Raw genomic sequence first — 25940 nt, 5'->3', positions numbered from 1 at the left:
GCATCACTGTCAGCAGTGATTTGCGTTGGACAAAGCATATCTCTAAAATTGTCAAGAAGGTCGAGAGTGTCTTGGCATCACTCAGCAAGACTTTTGTTAGCCGCTCTCCAGCCATCTATTTAAAACTGTATACAGCTATGGTACAACCACACTTGGAATTCGCATCATCAGTTTGGAACCCCTATCTTGCTCAGAACATTGACCTCCTGGAATCTGTCCAGAGACGTGCAACCAAACGCATACCCTCCATCAGACACCCACCATATTCTGAGCGCCTTGTTTCCCTGGGTATGGGTTCACTGAAGCTTCGGCGTCTGGCGACGGACTTGGTAAACACCTACAAAGTTATCAACCACTTCACCAACAACAACACTGAACACCTTTTTGATCTCCATGTGTCTAACACACGTGGACATGCCTACAAAGTCAGAAAACAACACAGCTCCAATGACTTTCGGAAACATTTTTTCACGCTCAGAGTTGCTGAAGCATGGAATAAACTGCCTGCGTCAGTTGTTGACTGCCATGACACTGCATCCTTTAAGGCCCTCATGCTTTCCGAAATCCGCCGAAACTACACCTGATTATATATACATTTTAGATGAGTTGTAGTGCACCTGAGCACTGTACACAATGTTTTATTATTATTAAGAGTCCCAGATTGATTGTTCTTGCAATATCTATTTAAAATAAAATTTGTTCGTTTTTACGACCATTTTTCCATGGTAGCATAGATTAAACAAATATATTACTGGGGCATTATTTTACAGCTATGTCCTTCCATTTTCTAACACTTATCTGTTTTCACGTATCTCTTATTCCACATAGCTTCCAAGGTACAAAATTAACGAACGCTGGTACATTAACGACTTTTGAGAAATGCAAATGCAGACAAACGCACGCACACGCATACATACGTATGTACAACAGTCTTCTTTTAGTTTCCATCAGCCGAATCCATTCACAAAATCTTTGGCTGGTCTGGGGTTTATAGCACCTGTCCAAAGAGCTGAACCTGAGGCCATGTGGTTGCAAAGGGAATTTCTTAAACACACACACCCATGTCTTAAAAGTGCAAAACACAGGTGATAGAGAACTATGGCCAACCAATCAAATAGTTAGTAGTTCCCACCTCACCACAGGTTACAATTTATATCTCTCTTCGTCACTTTACCCTACCTCAACCTCTCAATCAACCGCAATAATTCCGTATTTATGTTGTCCCAAAATTTTTTAAGAAGTACTGTAGTGTATCTCCTGGGTTGATGTTTTGCAGGAATGTGCATGTCTTGGATTTGTTATTCCATTTCTAGCCGTTCCCTTACTGTTTACTTTCGTAAATTGCGTTCTTTTTCTATTGAACGAATATATTTGCATTATAAAACTGTTTCATATCAGTTATCAAATTTCTCAGTGTCTAAGCTGTCCCAAATAACAACCTAAGAATTTACCACTACAATTATTATTGCAGCTGAATAATATTTAACACTAGATAACTGTTTTTTAAAACTTTTTTTTTTTAACTGTGGCACCCTTCAAATCTAATTTAGCTTCTCCCGACACCCACGATTAATTTTCCCCTAGAAATATATATTACCAATGTTCCAGTTATATTATCTGCTAGTATCATATATCAAAGAGCTGACAGGATAAACACAATGTTGTCCACACATGAACAATGATATTATTTGTTAAAACCTTTGCACTATTAGCTGTGTGACCTTACGTTGCTGAAGTCAATGTGGGAGCAATTATTTTCATAAATAATACGTGTTTTGTTAATTATTTCAAAATATGGATTTTTGCGTATACTTTATAGAAAATGATATAGCATATTTTAAAATAAGTTATTTCAAATTCTCTAAAATATAGTTTATGCTTGATATTAGTTTTAAAATCGCTGAAACATCGTCAAATAAAAAGCTGTAACATAAATTCTCCCCCGAAAGCCTCGTTTGCAATTCAGTTCCATGTGAGAAGGATTTCCTCCACCGGTTGACTGTCTGCTGTTGTTGCTTCATGTCGTCTTATTTCAAGTCCAGCTCAACACTGTTCTAGTCGTCATTTACAAATATTTATCCATGCAAAAACCAAGATGTATTCTAAACAAGTTATATAACCGTTGTTGTCTGTTTATTGCGAAGGAAGTTGCTGGCTGTTCGAAACTGTCCCCTTAAACCGTTTCTCATCCTAAAAAAACTAATTCTTTATTTACTTTAAAAAAAACAAAGTTTGTGTTTTTTTTTAATTTAAAAAATAACTTTCAGTTAAACTTCAGCGGATATTTACATACAAGAAATATGTTCGACGAGGCAGGGGAAGTTTTTGAAATGTTTCGGAACAATTTTCCGATGACTTTTATCTGTTTTGTACCTCTATTGATCCTCATGTCGCCTGTGATTCCAGCCCGGGCAGCACATGAGTTCGCTGTCTACAGGATGCACCAATATGATCTACACGGCACTGCTTACGGTAAGCATTTTCACTCGTTTTCTCCCTCACCAACTAATAACACCGTTATCATGTCCACAGTTTCTTCCATGGCCAACAAGGAGCGGCCCACTAGACTCATTTGAATGTATATGTTTATGAAAATTATATATTCATGTTCCCTATTAATTACGATATATATAAACACAATCAATTACCTTTTACTAGAATTCCATTTCCTTCTCTGTCTGTCTGTCTGTCTCTCACTCTCTCTCTCTCTCTATATATATATACACACACACACACACACACACACATGGGTGGGGCAAAATGAGGTATTTTTACTGCATTTTTTACTTCGAGACAATATTTTGGTTTTTTTTTTTTTGCAAATGTTCACTACCTTACAAAATCTATATCAGTTAAGCAAATGATTTTCTTTAAATGCATTAAAAGCATAATAACAATCTGATAAACTTTTTCAGAAAATTATCGCCGTTCTCTTTGAGCATATATATATATACAAGACAAAGTTGGCTGGAGCAAAGTAAGCTAACACAAGGTAAATTTGCCGCTTCAGTTCTCTAGAAAACACTCACATCAGTATCTATTCCTAGACATCAGAAAGAAGAGAAATACAAAAAAAAAAAAAAAAATTAAATATCTAGGTCAGATGAAAGAGGATCAGGGGAAAATAGCACATGATATGAAATTAACGAAACTCGACTAAAGAAAAAAACTGATAAGATATTATCTATAACTTCTTCACGATCTGCTGGAGTGTCCTCTTCGTGATCTATTTAGTCATTAATGCAGTTAAAGAGAAATTATTGAAATTAGATATTACTCATTTTACCCCATTTTAGACATATTTTTAAAATCTGAAAATGATCAAATTAGACATTAGTGTTGGGGGAAAATTTGATTTGGAATCCAACAGAGAAAAGAATATTGATTGTTAAACACCAAAAATTATCCAGATATTTTATTAGCAACCTCAATTACAATCGGGTCAAAGTTGAAGAAAAATTTCTTGAAAAAAAAAAGAGGATCTGCCACCTATGTTTCAGACTCTTAACTTCAACAGCAACAACTATGTTGACGAATTTTCACTCCTTAGATGCTGATACAGTACGAAATGATTATACAATACTTGCAATGTTATGATTTCAAACAGGCAAGGAGAGAATATCGAGAAATCAGAGGTTACTTATTTTGCCCCGGTTACTAACCCTCACCTCTCTCCCTGTGTGTACGTATATATATATATATATATATATATATGTGTGTGTATTCTGTTATGTAGAATTCATATTCATGAACAACCAGAATATATATATATCCACACAAAAAGATATCGAGTAATAAATAGTTCAGTTAACAAATTAACGCCATTCTTATACAAGTGTCGGTGGTTAATATAATGATCTTCACCCGTGAACCAAAAAAAAGACCCAGCCTACTGGGTGTTAACTATATAGAATACGAATATGAAAAAAAAACAAAAAAAAATTGTGGGTTGGCGGGGAGAGGACTTTCGGAAAATTCACAAGATCCGATTTTTCCGTAAAATTTTTCGGTAAAATGGATATATATTGATTTTTTTTTTTACGGAATCCCACGTTCAGAATCGGTGAATCCGATTCTGAAAAGAAAAATTTTTTAAATTTCAATTCCTCCCCACCTCTCTTCATTTTTCATTCTTTCCGGAATTTTTTTTTTTTTTACGTAGAAAAATACGAAGATTACGATTCTGAAAAAAATTTGTTTGTAAAGTTTAAATTTTTCAAGAAAAAAAAATGTATATTACCCCCAGACCTTCAAGCAGGCTATCCACATGCTAGAAATAACAGCCAAATCTCACAAAACTGCGATAACATAATATAATCAATCTACTCACCTTTCTGCAAAGATCGGATCTTGTGAATCTTCTGAAAGTCCTCCCCCAACCCCCAGGGTCGTTAGTGCAATTTTTTTGTTCACGGGTGATCTTTATATTAACCATAAATACGCTTCAAATGATGTAGATTGCAATTATATCAGAATTTGTAGTGAAAGATTTTTCCGGGTGTGGGGTGAGGAGTTTCGGAAAATTTTACACGAGTCGGTTTTGTTTCCTCATAACTTTCAGAAAGACGGCTCATATTTTAATGAAGTTTTCTGCAAATACCTTTTACTTTTAGAGTGTTTAAATTACGATTATATCGGAATTAAATTACGAAAAAAAAAAAAAAAAAATTAGTTGTCTCGTACGCATGCATTCTGACACATCGCATATCTACAAAATACAACTTGAAATTTAGAAAAAAAAATTGTGATGCATGTTGAGTATGTGTACGAGTCCACCATATTTTTTTTTTTTTTTTTTCATATTAAATTCCGATAGAATTGTAATCTACACACTCTGAAAGGTATTTGTAGGGAACTTCAATAAAAAAAAAAAATAGGTCTGTGTGCAGCAAAATGAGATGTTTTTGACTTTGGGACAAAATATATATTTCTTAGAGATGTTCACTACTTTTCGAAAACTATATCAGCCAAGCAAAAGGCCTTCCCATACATTAAAAGCATTATAACATAATCTGATCCCTATTTCAGAAAAATGATCGCCCTTTCTCTTTGAGCATGAAGGAATATGAGTAAGACAAGATAATGTAAATTTGCCGTTTCAGTTCTCCAGAAAACAGACTCATTACACGTCGATGTCCATCCCTAGACATCGGAAAGATCAGAAATGCGGGTGTGGGGTGGGGGAAGATATCTCGGTCAAATGAAAAAGGCTCAGGGGAAAATGGCACATGATTTGAAATTAAGGAAACTCGACTAAAAGAAAAAAAATCAACGTAAAATATTACCTTCTTCACGATCTGCTGGATTGTCCACTTCGTGGTCTATTTACTCACTATGCAGTTGAGAAGTTATTGCTCATTTTTACTATAAAAAAAACATTATGTTAATATTTAACAAGATCGTTGGTTTTTCAGAAGTTTCTCAGGTTGAATGACACAAATACCAAAAAAAAAAAAAATAATAATAATAATAATGATAAAATAACATTGACACTGAACACATCTTTTCTATATATTGTGGTAAATATTAATTCATTTCGTGTTAAGAATATATTACATGAGATATATCGTTTTTATCAAAAACTAGGGTTTACCTCTACTATTTTCTACCCGACAAATATTCCTTTATTCCTCCTCTTTATGCTTACATCTTTTCGATATTTCCGTCATTTGATTAAACTATCTGCTCAACCGGCATCATCGATTACTTCAGTAATAATCGTTTTCTTTTAACGGTATTACTTTTTTTTTTTCTATACCTTAGAGTATTTGTGCAGAAATTAAAGTCACTCCCACTATCAGAGGATATAATAGACATTTTAAACTGATGCCGGTAACGCGAACTACTTGACATGTTGATTTCATCTACCTTACATAACAGGCAAAATATCCCTCATATCACTCTCCGCGATTTTATGGAGCATCTGCGCAGGCCGTAGACGCAGTCTCTTCCTCCGGATAAAAATCATTTAAAAAAAATGTTCTGGCGAATCGAAAGAGTGTCAACGTTCTTTTTGATTTTGAGACAGTTGAATGTGAGTGATTTGAAAGGATTTGGCTGCTGTTTCTAGCGTGTAGCGCGACCACTTGTTTTCTGTCGTTGCGTTGTTGCATCAGATATTTTGTGCGCGCACGTGTGTATGTGTGTATAATCTACACGTCTGTACATAAATGTTCGTTACTACAAAAATAAAATTTACAATATCGTTAATTCAATATAACAAAGTTTTAACCCTCATATAAGCATGCCAACGTGTATTGAGTTCTCTTTTCTTACATGCACACACGTTTATATAGTATGTGTATGTGTCTAAGTATGTTTGGATAAACACCACATTGTAGTATCTGAATAATTATGTGAGCTTAAATAGTAAAATGTATATATGCATAAGGAGAAAAAACTAGTTAGGAATTGTGCATGGTATACCCAGTGCAGTGAGCTGACAGAGACTACAAAGGAAAACATTGTTTAGACAGATGTACAGAGGTAGTTAGCTGTAAGAGTTCATTTTAATTCTATTAAATGCTAGTAGTGGCAGCTTCTGTCACTTAGATGGAGGTGGGTATGATGAAATCAATTGAAACTAGTGGAACATATGTAGTGACTTTTGTTCACAAGAAATACTTTCATCAAGGGCAAAGCAATTTGTGTGATCTTTTGTATAATGTGTGATATTGCAGGGTAGCAATGAATGGGTAAAGGTTGGGTAGAAACGAGGCAAACATGCCCTGCTGGATCATCATCATCATCATCGATTAACGTCCGCTTTCCATGCTAGCATGGGTTGGACGATTTGACTAAGGTCTGGCGGACCAGATGGCTGCACCAGACTCTAATCTGATCAGGCAGAGTTTCTACAGCTGGATGCCATTCCTAACGCCAAACACACCGAGAGTGTAGTAGGTGCTTTTACATGCCACTGGCACGAAGGCCAGTCAGGCGGTACTGGCAGTGGCCATGCTCAATTTGGGCTTTTTATGTGCCACCTGCACAGGAGCTAGTCCAGTGGCACTGGCAACGACCTCGCTCGAATATTTTTTCGCCTGCCACCAGCACAAGTGCCAGTAAGGCGACTCAAGTAACGATCACGCTTGAATGGTGCTTTTTACGTGCCACCGGCACGGAAGCCAGCTTGTTGCTCTGGCAGCGATCATGCTCGTATGGTACTCTTAGCGCCCCACTAGCATGGATGCCAGTCATCGAATTTGGTTTTGATTTCACTTGCTTCGACAGGTCTTCGCAAGCAGAGTTCAGTGTCCAAATGAAGGAAAGGTATGCATAAGTAGGCTGGTTTCACCCCTGGCATAGGCCACAAGGTTATGGTCTCACTTGAGTTTGCCGAGTCTTCTCAAGCGCAGCATATTTCCAAAGGTCCCGGTCACTAGTCATTTGCCTCGGTGAGTCCCAATGTTTGAAGGTCATGCTTTACCATCTCATCCCAGGTCTTCCTGGGTCTACCTCTTCCACAGGTTCCCTCAACTGCTAGGGTGTGGCACTTTTTCACATAGCTATAAACATCCATTCTCGCCACATGGCCAAACTAGCGCAGTCATCTCTCTTGCACACATCTGATGCTTCTTAGGTCCAACTTTTCTCTCAAGGTAGTAACACTCTGTCGAGTATGCACACTGACATTACACATCCATCGGAGCATACTGGCTTCATTCCTTGCAAGCTTACGCATGTCCACAGCAGTCACAGCCCATGTTTCACTGCCATGTAGCATGGCTGTTTGTACATATGCGTCATACAATCTACCTTTTACTCTGAGCGAGAGGCCCTTTGTCACCTGCAGAGGTAAGATCTCTCTGAACTTTGCCCAGACTATTCTTATTCTAGCAGCTACACTTTCAGACTATTCTTATTCTAGCAGCTACACCCGCTACTGACTTGGTCACCTAGGTAACGGAAGCTATCAACTACTTCTAGTTTTTCTCCCTGGAATGTGTCGGAAGTTGTTCTCTGCACATGTTCAGTGTTTGTTGCTCCTGAGCATCAGCCACTAGCGTGTGCAAGGTGGTGAGCTGGCACAAATGTTAGCACACTGGGCGAAATGCTTAGTGGTATTTCGTCTGTCTTAACATTCTGAGTTCAAATTCAGCCAAAGTCATCTTTGCCTTTCATCCTTTTGGGGTCGATAAATTAAGTACCAGTTTCATACTGGAGTTGATTTAATCGACTACCCCCCTCCCCCAAAATTTCAGGCCTTGTGCTTGAAGTACAAAAGAACGTTGATGTGTGCAATGATGGCATACAGATGAGTTGAAAACAATGTTTATGGAAGGTAGCAGTTGTAAGGTACAAGATGAAAATGTGTGGTGTATATAGAAGATGAAGACAGTTAATCCAAGTGGAAGGGGCCTGTAGATGAAGAAGAAATAGTGAAGGCTGATTTTGGGATGCCAGCCCGACTAAAGAAAATGGCTGGAAACTGCAACGAGTGGCAAGATTCTACTCTGGAGAAGGATTGTTCCTCTCATGCAGTCATAGAAAAGCATAAAATGCCTATGATACACAAGGTGTTCAGGCTAAATTCGATGATTTTTTTTTTTACGTCTCCTTTTTTTCCGGAACAGCTTGATGTGTTGCTGAACAGTCAACAGCATTGAAGAGCATAAAGATTACAGTTGTAATTGAGAAAGAGTTATGAGTTACTTGTATTATGATTTGTGCCAAGTATCAAAATGCTGACATTATGATTGCTGCTCAATGCTCTGTGACTACTGTAAAGGTTGTAAAATGTGATTTGGACAGTTGCAACAGACTACAAAGCTGTAGTCAACGAGAAAGGACAGCAGGCTTTCGGACTGTATCCGTACACTGGAATTCAGCCAACAACTATAGGACAAAGTGATGAAAGATTCAAGCAAGGAATCCAGATTTTGGTGTGAGAGATGAGTGTTGGAGTCCCCTCCATTAAGCTGGTCATGAATGATGACCTTTGCTATCACTCATACAAGAGGTACAAGGGACAAATTCTGACAACCAAGTCCAAGGAGTACTGCTTGATGAAAGCAAGGCAGCTCTTGAAGAAACTGAGTGAGGCTTCCTGTTAAAGATAATATGATTCTGTATCATGGTGAAGTGGGTTTGTAATTCCTGCGTTTCCAAACTTATTGACTATCATTTAACTTGAAAGTCCACAATATCCCGGATTCTAAGCATTCAATGTTGATACGTATCTGATGTGTGTGTGTGTGCATTCCACTTTTCTGTTCCGCTTCTTCTGGCGACTCCATGACCTCCAAAATGAAATGCCCAGCATCAAATGGACCATCATTGACAGAATGCCACCTTATTCACCAGGTGCCTGTAATTGCCAACTCTACCTCAATGAAAGACTACACATCTAACAACGTGCAGTATCCATCGAAAGGCATACTTCTGTTGTCACCAGAAGTATGCCTTTCTGTTGAACTTCAAACCACTGGTTGCTGACAACCTGGACATACCACCTTAGCATCAGGATACCATCACTGACTTCCAGGAGCAGGGTTGCCAACCACCAACCCCCAGTATCTGTGTAGTTTGACCCCCATGGCCTTGTACACCCAAACCCTTAATTCTGCCTTCACATATGAACTAATACACAAGCATCCACATGCACATATGCCTACATGTCCACCTGCATACACACCCATACATCCCCAAGCAATGCCCACACACACACACACACACACACTGCACCACCCATGCCCCTTATATATACATATGTATTTGAGTATACATATATACTCACACACATGTGTACATTTATGCATATCTGTGCATCATCATCATGTACATACATGTATATGTGTGTCTGTGTGTGTATATATATATACTCTCTCTCCTAAATGTGAGATGCCATGTAACTTCTCTACAAGAACCTGCTCTACTCCAACTTCTTCCCTTATATTTTATCTGCCTTCTAGCTCATAGAGGCAACATCCTCCCTCACTTGGTTTGTTGACTTGTGGGCTATATGGTGACCTCATTAGTATTAATGGCACATAAAAAGCACTCAGTACACACTGTAAAGTGGTTGGCATTAAGAAGAGCATCCAGCTCTAGAAGCCATACCAAAACAGACACTGGAGTATGATACGGATCCTTGTCAAACCTTCCAACCTATGCTAACATGGAACATGGACTTAAATGATATGTGGATGACGTAGATGTGCACAACAAATCACATGTAACTTCTGTATTGAATCTTTCTCTAGGTTTGAAATTCATAGGCAATAACAGATGCACATGGAAACCTGTTTTAGTTTTCACATTGTCTGATTAAATATTTGAAATGTTTTGCTCTGGGAACTCTGTCTCTGTTACGTGCAGGATAAATTTTGTATTTCTGTGTAGTTTTTAACAAAGTGGCAAGTGTGTTTTATTTCAAGGTTTCTTTTGTTTTGCTATGTCATTGAAGGTAAATCAATTTATAAGTTAGAGGAACAGTAAAGATATTACAAGCTGAATCATTTCATGATTTGGTAAATCTCAAATAAATGATATGATGACAATAGAATCTTGCAGGGTTTGCTTTCATGATGGGAATTTTTTCTTCTAATCAGCTATGATATGTTATCAATATATTCCCTGGAGAGGTATAATCAACAGGAGTGAACTGAGAACCAAACCCTGATGTACACTTTGTTACTATTCACTTTGCCGACTTTGTCTTTATATGGCTCTCTGAATTCATTCATTTATACTTGGTTTTCTTAGTGATTACCAGACTACAGAGTATGTTATTTTCTCAAAGGGCTTGTCCAGCTTAATCAATGTTAGGTATAGTAATTTGCTCTTAGTTTAGATCTTCTCTTGTAATTCTCTCACAAGGAAGAGAGTGTTAGTGGTACCTCATCTTGGCACAAATCTCAACTGCATCTCGTCTAAGTTCTCTTTCTGAGTAGCCATTATTTTTTCTATTTCATAATCAATCTATGGTCTATTCTCTTTGGTATCTCTGTAGTTGCTTTCTTTTCACACCACTTCATTTGTTTGCCCCTGCAGCAATGGAAGATAATGCCATATTAGTCATTAAGAATGACCCCCCCTCTCTCTCCTTCTTTCTCAGTATATATAGGTGTATATATGTATGTGTTATGTATATGTGTGTTTGCACGTGTATTTATGCATGTATATATATATATATGTGTGTGTGTGTTTGTTTTTATCTGTATGTGTGTATATGTATTGCAGTATGTATTTATATATAATCTTGAAGAATTTAGAATATATTACTTTCCTAGTATTTCATCAGATGACCTTTGTATTACTACAACATTGCCTTTTAGGGAACAGCTTTCCCTGAGGTACTACATTACATTCCACCTTATAGTATCTCACTAAGTTAGAGAGAAAACACGAAGTACATCACCAGCTTTAACCCTTTAGTGTTTGCATTATTCTGCCAAAATTAATGCTTTTTCATCCACTTTGTTTTGAACTAATCAAACATTATCTTGTAACTATGAGAATTTGATGAGGTAGCTGTTAATTTTTAAAATGATATTGTAGGGTTGGTGTGAGAGACCAGATCTGGCCAATTTGAATATAAAACAGGCAGAATACTTTTGGCCGGTTATGGCCAGTTTAAATGCTAAAGGGTTAAAGCCTCTGTTTAATCCAGGTGTGGCACCCAGTTATACAAGTATTTAAACCTTGTATTGAAGTATGTTCTAAATGGTCACAAACACCACAAGATCTTTAACCCTTTAGCATTTAAATTGGCCTTATCCAGCCAAGATAATCTTTCTATTTTATCTTCAAGTCAGCCAGATCTGGCCTCTCACACTTACCTCACTATTATTCTAAAAATAAGCAATTACATCATTGAAATCTCAAAGCTACAAGGTAATGCATGACTATTTTTTATCACTGTGAATAAATAAACATTGACAGAGAAATTTGAATGCTAAAGGGTTAAAAATTGCTTGAAAGTCAGCCATGTAAGGAATCTGATTTCTGATATCAATAGAAATTTAAAGAACAACCTTCTGTTAGATAACCCTCACTAATCTAAATTTGGTCAGCATCAGCTCATACCTATTTTACAGCAGGAGCCTCTGCAAGAAGTTGATATATTGCACAATGTGGAGATGGCAGACAGTGAACTTAAACTTCTAATTTATGTGTTTTTAATAGCAGGTATGAACACAATGTACATCTCCCTTTCACAGCATGTCTCAAGAAGAAAGCTGGCAGTACCACAAATGGTAAGATAGTATAAGTGTAAATAGTTTGGTTAATGGTGAATTCACTGAGCCATATTCTAAGTTAGTGAACTTTATCAATAAAACAAACTCATTTACCTAACTTTATTCAACCTACAAACTGAATATACTTTATTACATAACAGGAACTTCTTTGAAACTCTTCAGTTGTTTTGGAAGTTCCGTGAAGTACAGTAAATATCCTATAAATATTTACAGATTTCCTTCTTGATCTTCATTTTAGCTGTTGATAGATATTTCACACGAGAAGTACTCACTATTGTTAAACAAATTTCTTTTTCTTGTTAGAATATAAAATTGTATCTGTCTATGTCTATTGAATATTTGACAAGCTATTGTCTTAGGACTGTGTATGTGTGTGTGTGTGTATATACACATACACATTTATATGGCTCTCACCTTATTTTATTGTGATGTTCTTGCACTTATTTTTTATTCAACCTTTGCTGCATGCACACACATATGTGCAGGTAGCTGTATGGTTAAGAAACTTGCTTCTCAACCATGTTGTCTTGAGTTTGATCCCATTGCACAGCACTTTGAGTAAGTGTCTTTTACGTTTGTCCATAGCTGACCAAAGTCTTGCAAGTAGATTTAGTTGACAGAAACAGAAAGAAGCCCATCATACATACACACATACATATATATACACTAGCAGTAATACCTGTTGTTGATTGGGTAATTACTTTTACTCTTTCTCTGGAGCCACATTCAAAGTATTATTATATATATATATAATTTACTCCTCCTATATGTATTTTATAAGAGAAAAACATGTAATAATTGAAGTAGAAAAAAAATTAGTTTCATACATGAACTCTTGTTTCTTTATTATATGACAATAATGAGTTGTATGTGTTATTTTATTTATCAATACACTAATGGTAATTATATAATACACTTAATTTAAATAGGTAATTTACTCTCTTGAATGTAATGTGAGTAATGGCAAATTAAGTTATTGAAGTATTCATGTTGCATTAAGCGTGAATATTTTTTATAAACAATATTATTTTTGTTTTATTTTGGGGTGCATAAGCAAAAAGATCAGCTGTTGGTCCCAAACGTGATGCTCCTATGTAATGTTGTCCAAGTGAAAAGCAACTTTTAGTGTTTGGCCCTGATTTTTATTAATGCTCATGACAAAAGAAACTCAGATAGGAAACTGTAACCATTTAATTTGGAATGCGACATTAGATGGTATAACTGGTATGCGAGGAATGAAGATGGCCTCACCTTTGCCCACAACCAGTGAGAATATTTGCCTCAGTGCAGTCTTGTGCCATTGCATAATTTTGGTTGAAACAAATTATGCAATAGCATAATAGGCACTATCATATAGAACAGTAGCTTTACAGAATCCAGGTCACTCATTATGTGAGTGAACATGCGATAGCACTGAAAAGGCAACAGGTGGAACACCCATTTGTCACAGTCTCTTTTGACGTTTCAATAGGCTGTGTGCCCAAGGAGAATTGAAAGATTCAGTTTCGAATCTGAGCCAGGGTGAGGCTACTCTTACAGATTTGGTGTCTTTACTTTCATTTTGACAGACAAACAAACACAGAAATTCAATTTTATATATAGAGATATAGGTGGAGGTGTAGCTGTATGGTAAGATGCTTGCTTCCCAACCACATGGTTCCAGGTTCAGTCTCACTGCATGGTACCTTGGGCAAGTGTCTTCTGCTATAGCCTCAGACCAACCAAAGCCTTGTGAGTGGATTTTGTAGATGGAAACTGAAAGAAGCCTGTCAAATATATATATATATATATATATATATATATATATACACACACACAAACACATATATGTTTGTCCCCCCACTATCACTTGATAACCGATGTTGGTGTGTTTACTTCCCTGTAACTTAGCAGTTCAGCAAAAGGGACCAATAGAATAAGTACAAAGATTACAAAGAATAAGTCCTGGCGTTGATTTGTTCAACTAGAAAGTGGTGCTCCAGCATGGCTGCAGTCAAATAGCTGAAACAAATAAAAGAATATATGTGTGGTCTAGTGGTTCGGATGTTACACTCATGATCACCAGATTGTTGGTTTGGTTTCCAGGTCGAGCAGATAGGTGAACGCTGGTGTGAGCTCAGAGAGGACATTTAGATTACAGAGTCCACACGCATAGTAATAGACAGATCGAGCCTCAATGGAAAACATGTATGGAACAATAATACCCCTAACCACACTGCACAACATGACAACTAAAGACAGAATGAGAGAAGGAAAAATAGTCATAGATACAAACATTATGATATAAAAACCCATATACACACAAAACACACATACACACACAAACACATGCACAGATAAGGATGTACACCACAGAAACAGCATGGACTAAAAAGAACAGGGAAGACGTGTAGGATGGAGAGTCACTGAAGAGGTTACAGGATGTGTGACAGAAGATTTCAGACAAAGGACACTAAAATATGAATAATAATAAAGCTGAAGTGAAGAACAAGTATATAGTGCTTGTGGTTATTTGGCAATATAAAAAAAAATTACCATCCCCAAATATAACAATATCTGTTTCAACATACAATTTCACATCAGGCTTCCAAAACAACAAAATATATATGTATGTATGTATGCATATGTACATACATATATGCATGTATGTATGTGTGTGTATGTATATGTATATATATATATATACCCTCATATATGTAGCCCTTGACTACTACCAAATTTCTCCTGCATATTAAAGGAATAATCACCAGTCACATTGGAGGCATCCAGTTAAGCTTCAGAACAGCTCACCTTACAACTCTGGCAAGACCTTGAGAAAGGAATTATTACTGGTTGCACAATTTCCCCCTTTCTTTTCATCATGGGAATGATTCTCTTCATATCAGCTGCTGATAATGAAACCCAAGGACCAACAATGAAACCAGACAGCATTCATCACCCAATAAGGGGTTTCATGGATGATATGGTAATAACTACAAATCATGTGGAGGCAGAAAGAATGCTGACTTCACATGAACACATGGCAACATGGGTTAGATTGAAGTTTAAACCCAAAACAGTCTAGGAGTATGGTAATCAGAATGGGCAAAGTAACCAACAAAATCAAGCTATAAGTGTAAGGAGAGGCCATTCCATCACTAGTAGAAAATCCGATTATATGCCTTGGAAAGCTGTTTAACAATTCACTCTTGGACTGAAGCAATGTCATCAATATTGTGAAGCAAGCAGAGGAGTAGCTGAGGAGGATTGAAAGATCAGGGCTTCCAGATAAACACAGGGCATGACTCTACCAACACTGACTGCTTCCAAGACTCATATTGTTATTCATGTTGTATGGGATTCCAATGACAAGCATTGGAAAGGGTGGAGAGGAAGGTAAATAAATACTTTCGAAGGTGGCTAGGTGCTCCCCCAAGCTTCACTTCAATAGGTCTGTACGTAAGATCTGGACAGCTACAACTCCTGCTGTCATGTGTAGTGGAGGAATTTAAAGTAGCAAAATGTAATGTTGTACTGATGTACAGGGTAAGGTCACTCCTCCAAACAGATGGCTCCCTCATGGGAAACCCAGTGAGGATAGGTGAAACTCTGAATGAACAATACAAAAGTGTCTTTACCCCGCTCTTATGGCACATGCAAGTTAGCAAACCTGTAGAATTCTTACTGCAATAGAAACTGAAAGGGAGGCAGAAAAAATTGACTACATCAATATCAAAAAAGAAGATATAATACTGGCAATAGATGTTGTGCATGCAAACTCAGCTCCTGGCCTCAATGGATTCCCAGTAAACCTCAAGTCATGTAAATGAGTCTTTGCAAATGGTAAGCTACTGGACAAACTGAAGTAAGGAATAATATGCCCTATTCATAAAGGAGGAAACAGCTGATGCTACAACTATAGGCCTGTCTCTCTGAATTCGCATCTCAGCAAAGTCATGGAACAAATAGTCTGAAGGAAATTAATTGCATTCCTTGAAGAGAATGACTTGCTGACTGACACCCAGCATGGTTTTCGACCTGGTAGATGCTGCCTGATACAACTCTTGCAGCATAATGACTGGGTGCTAAAGCAACTGCTCAACAACTCAAATGTGGACATGCTATACCTTACCATGGTATATGTTACAAGCTGCATAATTTTGGCATAGTTGGAAAACTTGGTGAATGGCTACATAACTTTCTAAAAGATAGAAGTCAGGTAGTGGTGACCAATGTGGCCACCTCAAAGGAAACACAAATAATGAGTGGTGTTCTACAGGGCACTTCTCAGACTTCTCAGCTGCTCAAGTAGTCACCCTTGCTAGCAATGCAGATTATACAAAAATCTCTCAGAGGATACAGAATCCTGGAAGTTGTGAATCCTAGAAAGTGCAGTACTCAGAATGTTTTCTTCATGAGAAGGAGTAATCTTTATATATATAAAACTGAGAATCTGTCTGTCTGTCTGTGTGTTTCCCTAAATCTTGAGAACTACACAACCAATTTCATTCAAATTTTACACATGCCTTACTTAGGGTCCAGGTGCAATTCACAAGACAAAGGTGATGGGTTGACTCCAATTTCATGGGTACCATTTACATGGCACCACAATAACCATGCCTCTGATTTCACAGGTCTCATCTACATGATACTGGCATGGCCACACCTATGATTCCACTAGGCCTGATGAGTTCTGCAACTCAACTTGATTTCGAGCCGGGTCGTCTGCTGCTGGAGAGGACCGATCAGGTAAAGGACCTGGGTATCCTGGTGGATTCCTCCTTTTCGCCTTCAGCCCAGTGCGTCCATGCTGCCAACAAAGCACGCGGAATTCTGTTCTTGATTCGACGGTCATTCGGAATGCTCACAGCAGCCATATTCCTACCACTCTATGTCACGCTGGTGAGACCCATATTGGAGTATGGGATTCAAGCCTCTTCTCCTTATCTCCTCAAAGACATACAGCATCTCGAAAGAGTCCAGAAGCTGGCTACCCGCATGGTTCATGGTCTCAATAATTTGTCCTACGAAGAAAGGCTGAGGACGCTCGACCTTTATTCTCTTGAAAAATGCTGCCGCCGTGGTGATCTCATTCTCGCCCCCAACATCATAAGCGGAAAGTGTAACCTCTCGAAAAAGCTGTTCTTCACTCCTGCTCCAGAGCGTCGGCTGCGGGGTCATTCCGAAAAGCTCTACCTGCGACGATTTCATCTCAATCGAAGGAGAGGAGCTTTCTCCGTCCGGGTTGCGGATCCGTGGAACAAGCTGCCAGACGAGATGGTGAAGATGCCGACGACCGCTTTGTTCAAAGCCTCCCTGGACCTCAAGTGGCCTGAACTCTTTACATGAACACCACCCTGTATTTAACTCCATGTCCCCCTACATGGCCTTGCTATTTGCTTTTGAGCCAAATTAACTAACTAACTAACTAACTAACACTGGAGGTCTCAGTCACTTTTTATCACCTCTGAGGCACAACATTCAAAGATCATGCTTCGCCACCTCATCTCATATCTTCCTGGGTCTATCTCTTCCACAGCTTCCCTCCACAGTTAGAGATCAGCACTTCTTTACACAGCTGTCCTTGTCCATACGCATCACATGATCATACCAGCAGAGTTGTCTCTCTGGCACACTACCTCTGATGCCTCATGTCCAACTTTTCTCTCAATGGGAGAAAGAGAGTCTGCCGAATACTGACCCAACAGAGGGACCAGCTATCTGAATTGACAGTACCTTGGTAAATAAAGCCTCTTCCACAGTTTCCCCTCAACCGCTAGGGTGTGACACTTTTTCACACAGCTATCCTCATCCATTTGCACCACATCTGATGCTTCTTAAGGCCAACTTTTCTCTCAAGGTACTTACACTGACATTAAACATCCAGCGGAGCATACTGGCTTTATTCCTTGCAACCTCACGCATGTCCTCAGCAGTCACGGCCCATGTTTCACTGCCATGTAGCACGGCTATTCATACACATGCATCATACAGCCTACCTTTAATTCTGAGCGAGAGGCCCTTTGTCACCAGCAGAGGTAGGAGCTCTCTGAACTTTGCCCAAGCTATTCTTATTCTAACAGGTGTACAGGTTCAAGTTTCAGGCCGACATATTTCTGGCACTCAATGGATAATTTACATTATGTGAACATGTGTATACTCAAAATAATTCAATTTTAAGTTTCTTTTTTCTTACTTGCAACAATCCTGCTATTTTATTATGATACCACTGTATGAAAAACAAGACATTGATGTGAATCTTTATTTGATCTCTTATAGTGTTTAAAAGTTTTATAAAACCTTTGTCTGCATGTGGGTAATGATTCCGATTGGCAGTTAATTAAGTTATTTTGTTTATATAATAATATCTATTGCAATTCTTTTGTACAAAGACAGCAGATACAAGATTTATGTGTAAATGGTGTAACAGAGTCAATAATTGACCAGGATAATTTATAGTTAACATTTTTTTGTTTGAATTTATGTACATATGTAGCCAATGAAGTTGTGTTACTTGTTATATTCGGTTTAAATTAATGTATATGTGCTAAAAATCTTTGTTGAAAGTTAATAGAGCACCCTATATATATATATATATATATCATACTGTGTAAGTTAGCAGTTTTTGTAACAGTGCACTTATATATAACTTTGAACCTTCTACATTTGCCTTCTATTATTATTATTTCTTAAACTATATTTATTGTATACACACATGCATACACACATATAGAGATACACACACACTTATTTAAAGGACACAATGCATATCTCTAAGTGCTACTAATAATTTCATATGTTGAGAAATATCTCAAACATATTCTTCAGGTACAAACCATATGCGTAACAAACTAAAAAAGTTAGAAACACGGAAAAAAAAAAAAAACTGAAAAGGCAGCATATAGGAAACCCAGAAGGTAAAAAATGGAAAACTAGAACACAAAAACTAAAATGTTAAAAGTAAAAAGGAAATGAGAGTTATTCTCCTTAGACCTTAAATTATGAGGCTGGGAAAATATTAACAAGTAATTTTGGAATAGGTGGAATTTTGCTGTTCTTCAAAATATCTTAATATGTATGCTTGCAACCACTGAAAATTTCTGACCTAGATGTCAGTTGAGAGTTAGGAATTTTGTTTTGTTTTTGTTGAATTTTCTATCACAGAACCGTACATTATATATGCATACAAACCTTGAAAGTACAACTGATACCACATCACAACTATCTTTTTCTCTTCCCAGCCAAGGTAGCCATATATCTCCCCTTCAGCAAAACACTTTTTCCTGTCCCTCTATCATTCTTTAGCCTCTCAACACCTGACATAAAGCTGCCTGTCCCTCTCCTACACATCCACTCGTTTGAGAAATCCTGACTTCCAAGTGATTTAGTTACCTCATTAGTACTGGTGTCATGAAAAACACATAATACACTTTGTAAAGTGGTTGGTGTTAGGAAGGGCATCCAGCCATAGATACCATGCCAAAGCAGACAGCAGAGCACAACACAGTCTTGCTCCCATCTAACCCTGTTGAACCATCCAGGCAGTGCCAGCATGAAGACAGACATTAAATAATAATGATGAACAGATTATTCGAGTAGAAGTTGAGTAAACTAACAGTTTCACAAAGTATTGCTTGTTTTTGTTACTGAACCCCAAGTCACTCTTGCTCAGGTACTCTTAAAATCATAGGTGTTCTTACTTACACCTTTTGTTCAACCATGATGTATTTAAGGTGACTTTACCCCTTTAAAATGATATGGTTTAATTTGAGAGATATAAAGTTTGAATGTATGTAAAAGAGGTTTTTATGATTGTACTTAAACGTAACTACTGCTTACAGATAACTTTCTCTGACTATACTTAGGTATGTAAGGTAGGTGTGTGTGTGTGTATATCTTGTTAATTATATCATAAATACTTTCAAAAATAAAACTATTGATTTTACATTTTGTAATTTATTGCAGTCCTTGTTGATCTATTATTTTTAGTATGGTTTAATCTGCAGCTTATCTCTATGTAAATCTGCTTTGGATTAGAAATGAACTGTTTATATACCTCTGTTGGCAACCAAAGGTCTCTCTCTCTCTCTCTCTCTCTCTCTGAGTGAAAGGAAGATTGTATGATGCATGTGTATGAACAGCAGTGTTACATGGGCTCTTAATGCGGAGAGCATGCGAAGACCAAAGAGGAATAAAACTTAGCATGCTTCATGAGATGTGCAGTGTCAGTGTACATGTGCAGCAGAGCGCTAGTGTGTTAAGAGAAAAGTTAGGCATAAGAGGAATTAAATGCAGTATGCAGGAGAGAAGAATGCACTGGTTTGGTCATGTGATGCATATGGATGTGGACAGTTGCATAAAGAAGTGTTGATAAAGTGGATGGAACTCATGGAAGAGGAAGACTCTGGAAGACAAAGCATGAAGTACTGAAAGCCAACCTCAAGACACTTGTGAAGGCAATGACAAAGGACCAAGATATCTGGCACCTTGCTGTACTCAAGAAGACCCATTCACTACAGCAGAATTGATATCCTAAACCATCTTGGTTAATGCTTAACTGTGAGGGGCTCTGCCCCAAGCTCACCTGCATCCTCTCTGTCTTGTCAACCATTTCCCCACCACCTTTCATCTTTTAACACCCATCACTTCTCTATCATTTGAGAGCAAAATAGGTGCATATTACATCCTCCCCTTTTCTCAGTTACCTCCCCCACCCCAAACCATTTCTCTTTCCCATTATCGTCTTCCACCGGTCTCCACCTATCACCTCCTTTCTGTACCTTCTCTCCCTTGTGTTTTCCATCATTACCACCTTGTATGTCAGCTATCACCCTCAATGTCTTTGCATACCCACTCTTCATCGTTTGCTTCAGTCACCTTTAACCTGCCCACCAACTCAGTCCAAGCTGCTGTATATCATCACTTATTCTCACCACCCCCAATGTCCCTTGAGGGCATGTCCCAACACATCTTCACCATCTCTCTCTTTATCTTACTCTTTGTTTCATTTGTGCACTTTGTTATTCTGTTTCATTTGACTCTTTATCTTGCAACTTGCTTGGTGACTATGTGCACCATAAAAAGCACCCACTACACTCTGTAAAGCAATTGGTGTTAGGAAGGGCTTTTAGTGAGGGACTCATCTTAGTTGAACTGTAGGTACCAAACATCAAGCAAAGATGTATTTTGTCTGGAGTTTTAACTTTATCATGTGAAAGAAGTGTGTGTGGTGTATATCATCCTTAAAAGCTGTTTGATTCTAAAATTAGATTGGCTTTGATATTTTCTACTACAGATTGTGGAGAAGGCTATGATGACATTGAAGAAAAGAGAACCTTAAAGATAGGGTTTCAGTCTGTTATTTCAATGAAGAAACTATTTAGGGAAGTATGATAAATGAGTTATTTTGAAAATTATGATTGACAAAGAATGAAAGGCATTACTTTTCAAAAGAGTAATGGTTTATGTTACAGTTTTCTGGTTCAACTAAATGATTGTGGTATTTCGCTAGTACACCTCCCCCCACACACATACACACAAATGGTAGGACTTTACTGCAGTATTTAGCTATTATACCCCTCACAAATGATAGGACTGTACTGTACAATTTAGCTAGTTTCCCTCTTCACAAATAAGACTTTACTGTAGTTTTACAAAATAACTCTGCACCCCCATATGACTCTCATCTTCTCTACCCCTACGGCCCATCATATGCTCACCTAACTCAATCCATGCTCTTTCACAGGTTTCAACTATTTTATTTGTCTTATTTGTTCTGATGTTGCTTACATATCCTCAACTTGTTGTGTATATGCTAATAATACACACACACACACACTCTCTCTCTCTCTCTCTCTCTTTCTCTCTCTCTTGCTCTCTCATGTGTGAGGCAATGTTCTTGTTTTATATAAATAAAACCTGCTGATATAATTTGGTCAACTTGCCTTTCTTTTGCTTGTCACAATGTATATTAACTACTGTAGTATGAAAAGAATAATAATGAGCGATTAACCGCAGATGATTTTTAAAATGAGAATATCTAAAATAAAATCCTTCAATGAATATCATGAGACCTTTTGGTTTTCTCTTCTCTTAAATTCCAATCTTGTTTGTAATCCTGTTGTTTTAGATCGATGTATAGAAAGAATTATGTTGTGAGAATTTACAAAAAAAAAACAAAAGACGAAGACGGGTGTGTAAACAACAAACATGTATTAGTTTAATGCTCGGGAAGTGAGAAAGTCTTTTATGTTTCGAGCCTACGCTCTTCGACAGAAAGGAACACAGAAATAAACAGGAAGTGAGAGAGAAAATAAAAAAGGTTTAGTCACTAGCGTTCTATCATGGTGAATTATGTATATATGTAAGTATACTGTAAAGTGTTAAAATGTATGTATAATCTCTTAGTATAATAATGAGTGCTTTCTTTTTATATATTTCGTTTTTGGATTTGGTTTGCAAGATTCTTTATATGAATTCGTGTGTTGAAGCATATTCTGTTGTGTCTGGGGAGAGTCATTTTCTTTTTGTACCTTATAATGTAACACACTCACTGGTAAAATTTCCACTTATTTCTTATTTTTATTTTCCTAAAATTTTCATTGCGTCTTGCAACCTTTTCATTAGTCTTGAGTCAAGACTATACTGAAAAGGTTGCAAGATGCAACGAAAATAAGAAAAAAGTGGAAATTTTACCGGTGAGTGTGTTAAATTATAAATCAGTAAAAGAGAATGACTCTCCCCAGACACAACAGTGTGTATGTGTATATATATATATATATATATATATATATATATAAGCCAGAGTGAAAGGTGAAGGTAGAGGAGATAAATGGCAAAGAGAGTGTTGTATGAATGAGAAAGGAAAGGGTGATAGATGAATACCAATGAAAGGAGTGAAAAAGCCAATAAACAGCGTTTAAAATGTGAGTATATGTGTGTGTAAAAGAGAGGTATGTTTGTGTGTGTGTGTACAATGGAAATGGGATGGTAATGTTCAACACTGAAAATGTGTGAGTGTGTATGTGTGTGTACAAGAGAACTATGTGAAACTTTACATATACATATAAAGTGAAAGAAATCGGAAAAATAATCCAGAATCCTTGTCCAGTACCTGATTGATCCCAAAATCTAATCAATTTGTGCCAGTCACAAGGCCAAACATCTCTGGAAGTTTCATCCGAATCCATCCAGCGGTTCTTGAGATATCTTGTCTATGGACAGACAAACAAACACGACTGAAAACAATATCTTTGCCTTGGGCTGTGTTATTTATTTATAACAAAGGTAAATCATTGAATTAGTTAATGTAAAATATATGCAGAAACCAGCCCATAAAGACACCAATTCATTTCACATATGTACATCCAGTCTTTATTAGGATTTGTGTGTGAGTGAAAATGCCATGTTAGCATTGGTGGGTATATTGATGGGTTATTATCTTTATATAATGTATGAAGGATAAGTCAACTTGGCAGGGCTCATCTCTGTTCAGATTGTTGATCAAGGTTAAATGCCTCAACCAGATGTCCAGACTAAATCACAAGCCATCCATCCACCCATCTACAACAGTCACACATAATCCTCCATTAATACCTATTACTACTACTTAATTGAGATAAAAGAATAGTTACCCTTTATTTTTCTGCAATATGTATTTAAGTGCATAGTTAGGGATACCTCAGTTTAAGTGCATCGTTAGGGATACTTCTGTTTAAATACATAGTAAGGTGTACCTCTACCACTATAGTTTTCAACTTCTTTGACTTTGGGGTCAACTGGAGAGCAAATATAAAATTCTTGATGCATATCACAAAGTTAAAATGTAGAAAAATACACAAATTATTATTTATTTCATATTAATGATGTTGTAATGATGTATTAACATGTGAAACATTAGTTTCATGTCCTATGATTGTGTTTTATGCTGGTATTTATGTACAATAGACTCTAATTTCCTTTTATATGTAAATCCCATTTTACATATAAATATGTTGAATGTTTTTTTTTAGCTAGTGTTAGATGTTCTGTATGCAAATGCAAAACTTTCCAGTGATAGTTCCTCATATTTGATTTTTAGTCTACAATCATTGGATATAAAAGCCAATTTTCTTTAGGTAATTTCAGATCAACTTCAGCTGGAATTACCATAAAAGGATTTTGAATTATAACAGAAAATAACAATAGTCCTCTTTAGGGCCAATAATTATTGAAACTGTACCAAACTCAGGTGAGGCACCCAATGGACTATTCTCTCACATCTGGGATGGTGTAGCTGCACACACTGGTATCCTAAACCATATCCAGAAAAGAGCTATTCATTGAATTGGCATGTTCTGGCTTGCAGATTAAGGAGTGTAGCTCATTAGTCTAGGAGGTTAGTGTTAGCTAGTCAGTATGGGCATGAGTGATGAACAATGAAATAGTAATAAAATGAGAGTAGCCTGAAGAAAGGGGAGTAGTGGCTAGCAGCATGGTAAAACCAAATTTCAGGACACCATACTCAGCATCCACTCTCTCTTGATGGGGACTCAGCTGACACCAAGGGATGCTGTCAGCATTCTTAGCTCCTCAATCCTCTCAAAAGCCATAACAGAGTGCCTGGAGACCAACACGTGTGGACTTGTCCAGGATGACTGAGACATTAACATACACTGAAGAATTGCTTTGTTCTGTCTAAGCTCCTTTCTTGCTACACAGTGCACCATGTCACCCTCTCAGAGACCGCCTTAATGATTTTGATAATACCATCTGGCGCTGTGCTAAACTGGACAGGTATATCACTGTCCATTCTTAGTTTGTGCTGGTTGCTGTTAAGATGTTAGGTGTTCTCAAACCCTGTACTACTGATTTCCTCTACAAAATTGAGATATCAGCAGCCCATCTGAGAAATGTGCCCTGCAAGGTGGAGTGGCTGCTGCAGTAAGTATTGCTGGCCATTCTCCACAGCAATGACATTGCAGTCATAACCACGGGGTGTGGCTGAATACACCATTTGTTCCTCGGTGTGTGGCCCCCTCACCCCCACTTTCTACTGTTTTACTCCCCATTTTTTTATTTCTTTTCCTTTTTTATCTTTTTTTTTTGTTTCCTTGTATTTAAATGATACAATTTAGAATGTGATCTGTTCTATCAAAGTACAATTATTTATTCATGTCAATAATCCCTTTATTAAATACATACACACCAGCCAGCCAGCCAGCCAAGCTGTATCATTTAAATGACTTGGTACTGGTGTACAGAACATACACAATGGTGTGTGTGTGCGCACATAGACAACTGATTTAGTAGCTCAGTGTGAGATGGGATTAAAGAATATTGAATTAGAAAGTCAAGGGTAAGCTGATAGTTGAAAGTCTACTCCCCCTAATCTGCAAGCTGTCTACTGAGTGAAAGCATCTTTTTAGCATTGCTTCCATACCACCAGCTTTCCCCTTCTCTCCTCCCCTGTTTACCAAACTATTTTAGCAGATAACAGCCTAGTCTGAATATTTTCTCAAGGGCTGTTTTTAAGAGACTTTTCTATTTAAATCCCTAGTGGTGGTAAGTAAGGTGTTACTCTGTTGCCCACCACACATCATCTCTAAATATAACCATTCTCTATGTCTCTATTGTACTGTGTATTCTGTCGACGTTGCATCTACACGCATGTAATAACAAAAATACTGTTGGTAGTGATTGTAGTATTACTACTACTTTCTCTGAATTTCTGAAGTGAAACACTGGACAAGTTTTATGATATCTATAAAATGTTGGGTT

General features: G+C 37.4%; 1 protein-coding gene and 1 long non-coding RNA gene across 2 annotated transcripts in view; one reads left to right on the top strand and one right to left on the bottom strand.

Annotated features, from left to right (window-relative positions):
- Nucleotides 1-1890: 1890 nt before the first annotated feature.
- LOC115214764 (nicalin) overlaps nt 1891-25940 on the top strand; it is a 61837-nt gene continuing 37787 nt past the window's right edge. The window contains exon 1 of the mRNA XM_029783788.2: nt 1891-2472. Within this exon, the coding sequence (XP_029639648.1) occupies nt 2301-2472 (172 nt within the window). The 5' untranslated portion in view covers nt 1891-2300. The remainder of the gene's footprint in view (nt 2473-25940) is intronic.
- On the bottom strand, nt 3417-5703 carry LOC118764513. Its single transcript, XR_005000324.1, has 3 exons — nt 5594-5703; nt 5286-5364; nt 3417-3553 (listed from the first exon to the last, which is right to left on the bottom strand). It is a non-coding gene; the product is annotated as an uncharacterized LOC118764513 (long non-coding RNA).

Source organism: Octopus sinensis, linkage group LG8 (assembly GCF_006345805.1).
Source record: "Octopus sinensis linkage group LG8, ASM634580v1, whole genome shotgun sequence".
Taxonomy (NCBI): domain Eukaryota; kingdom Metazoa; phylum Mollusca; class Cephalopoda; order Octopoda; family Octopodidae; genus Octopus; species Octopus sinensis.
This window is presented reverse-complemented; position numbering and strand designations above follow the sequence as displayed.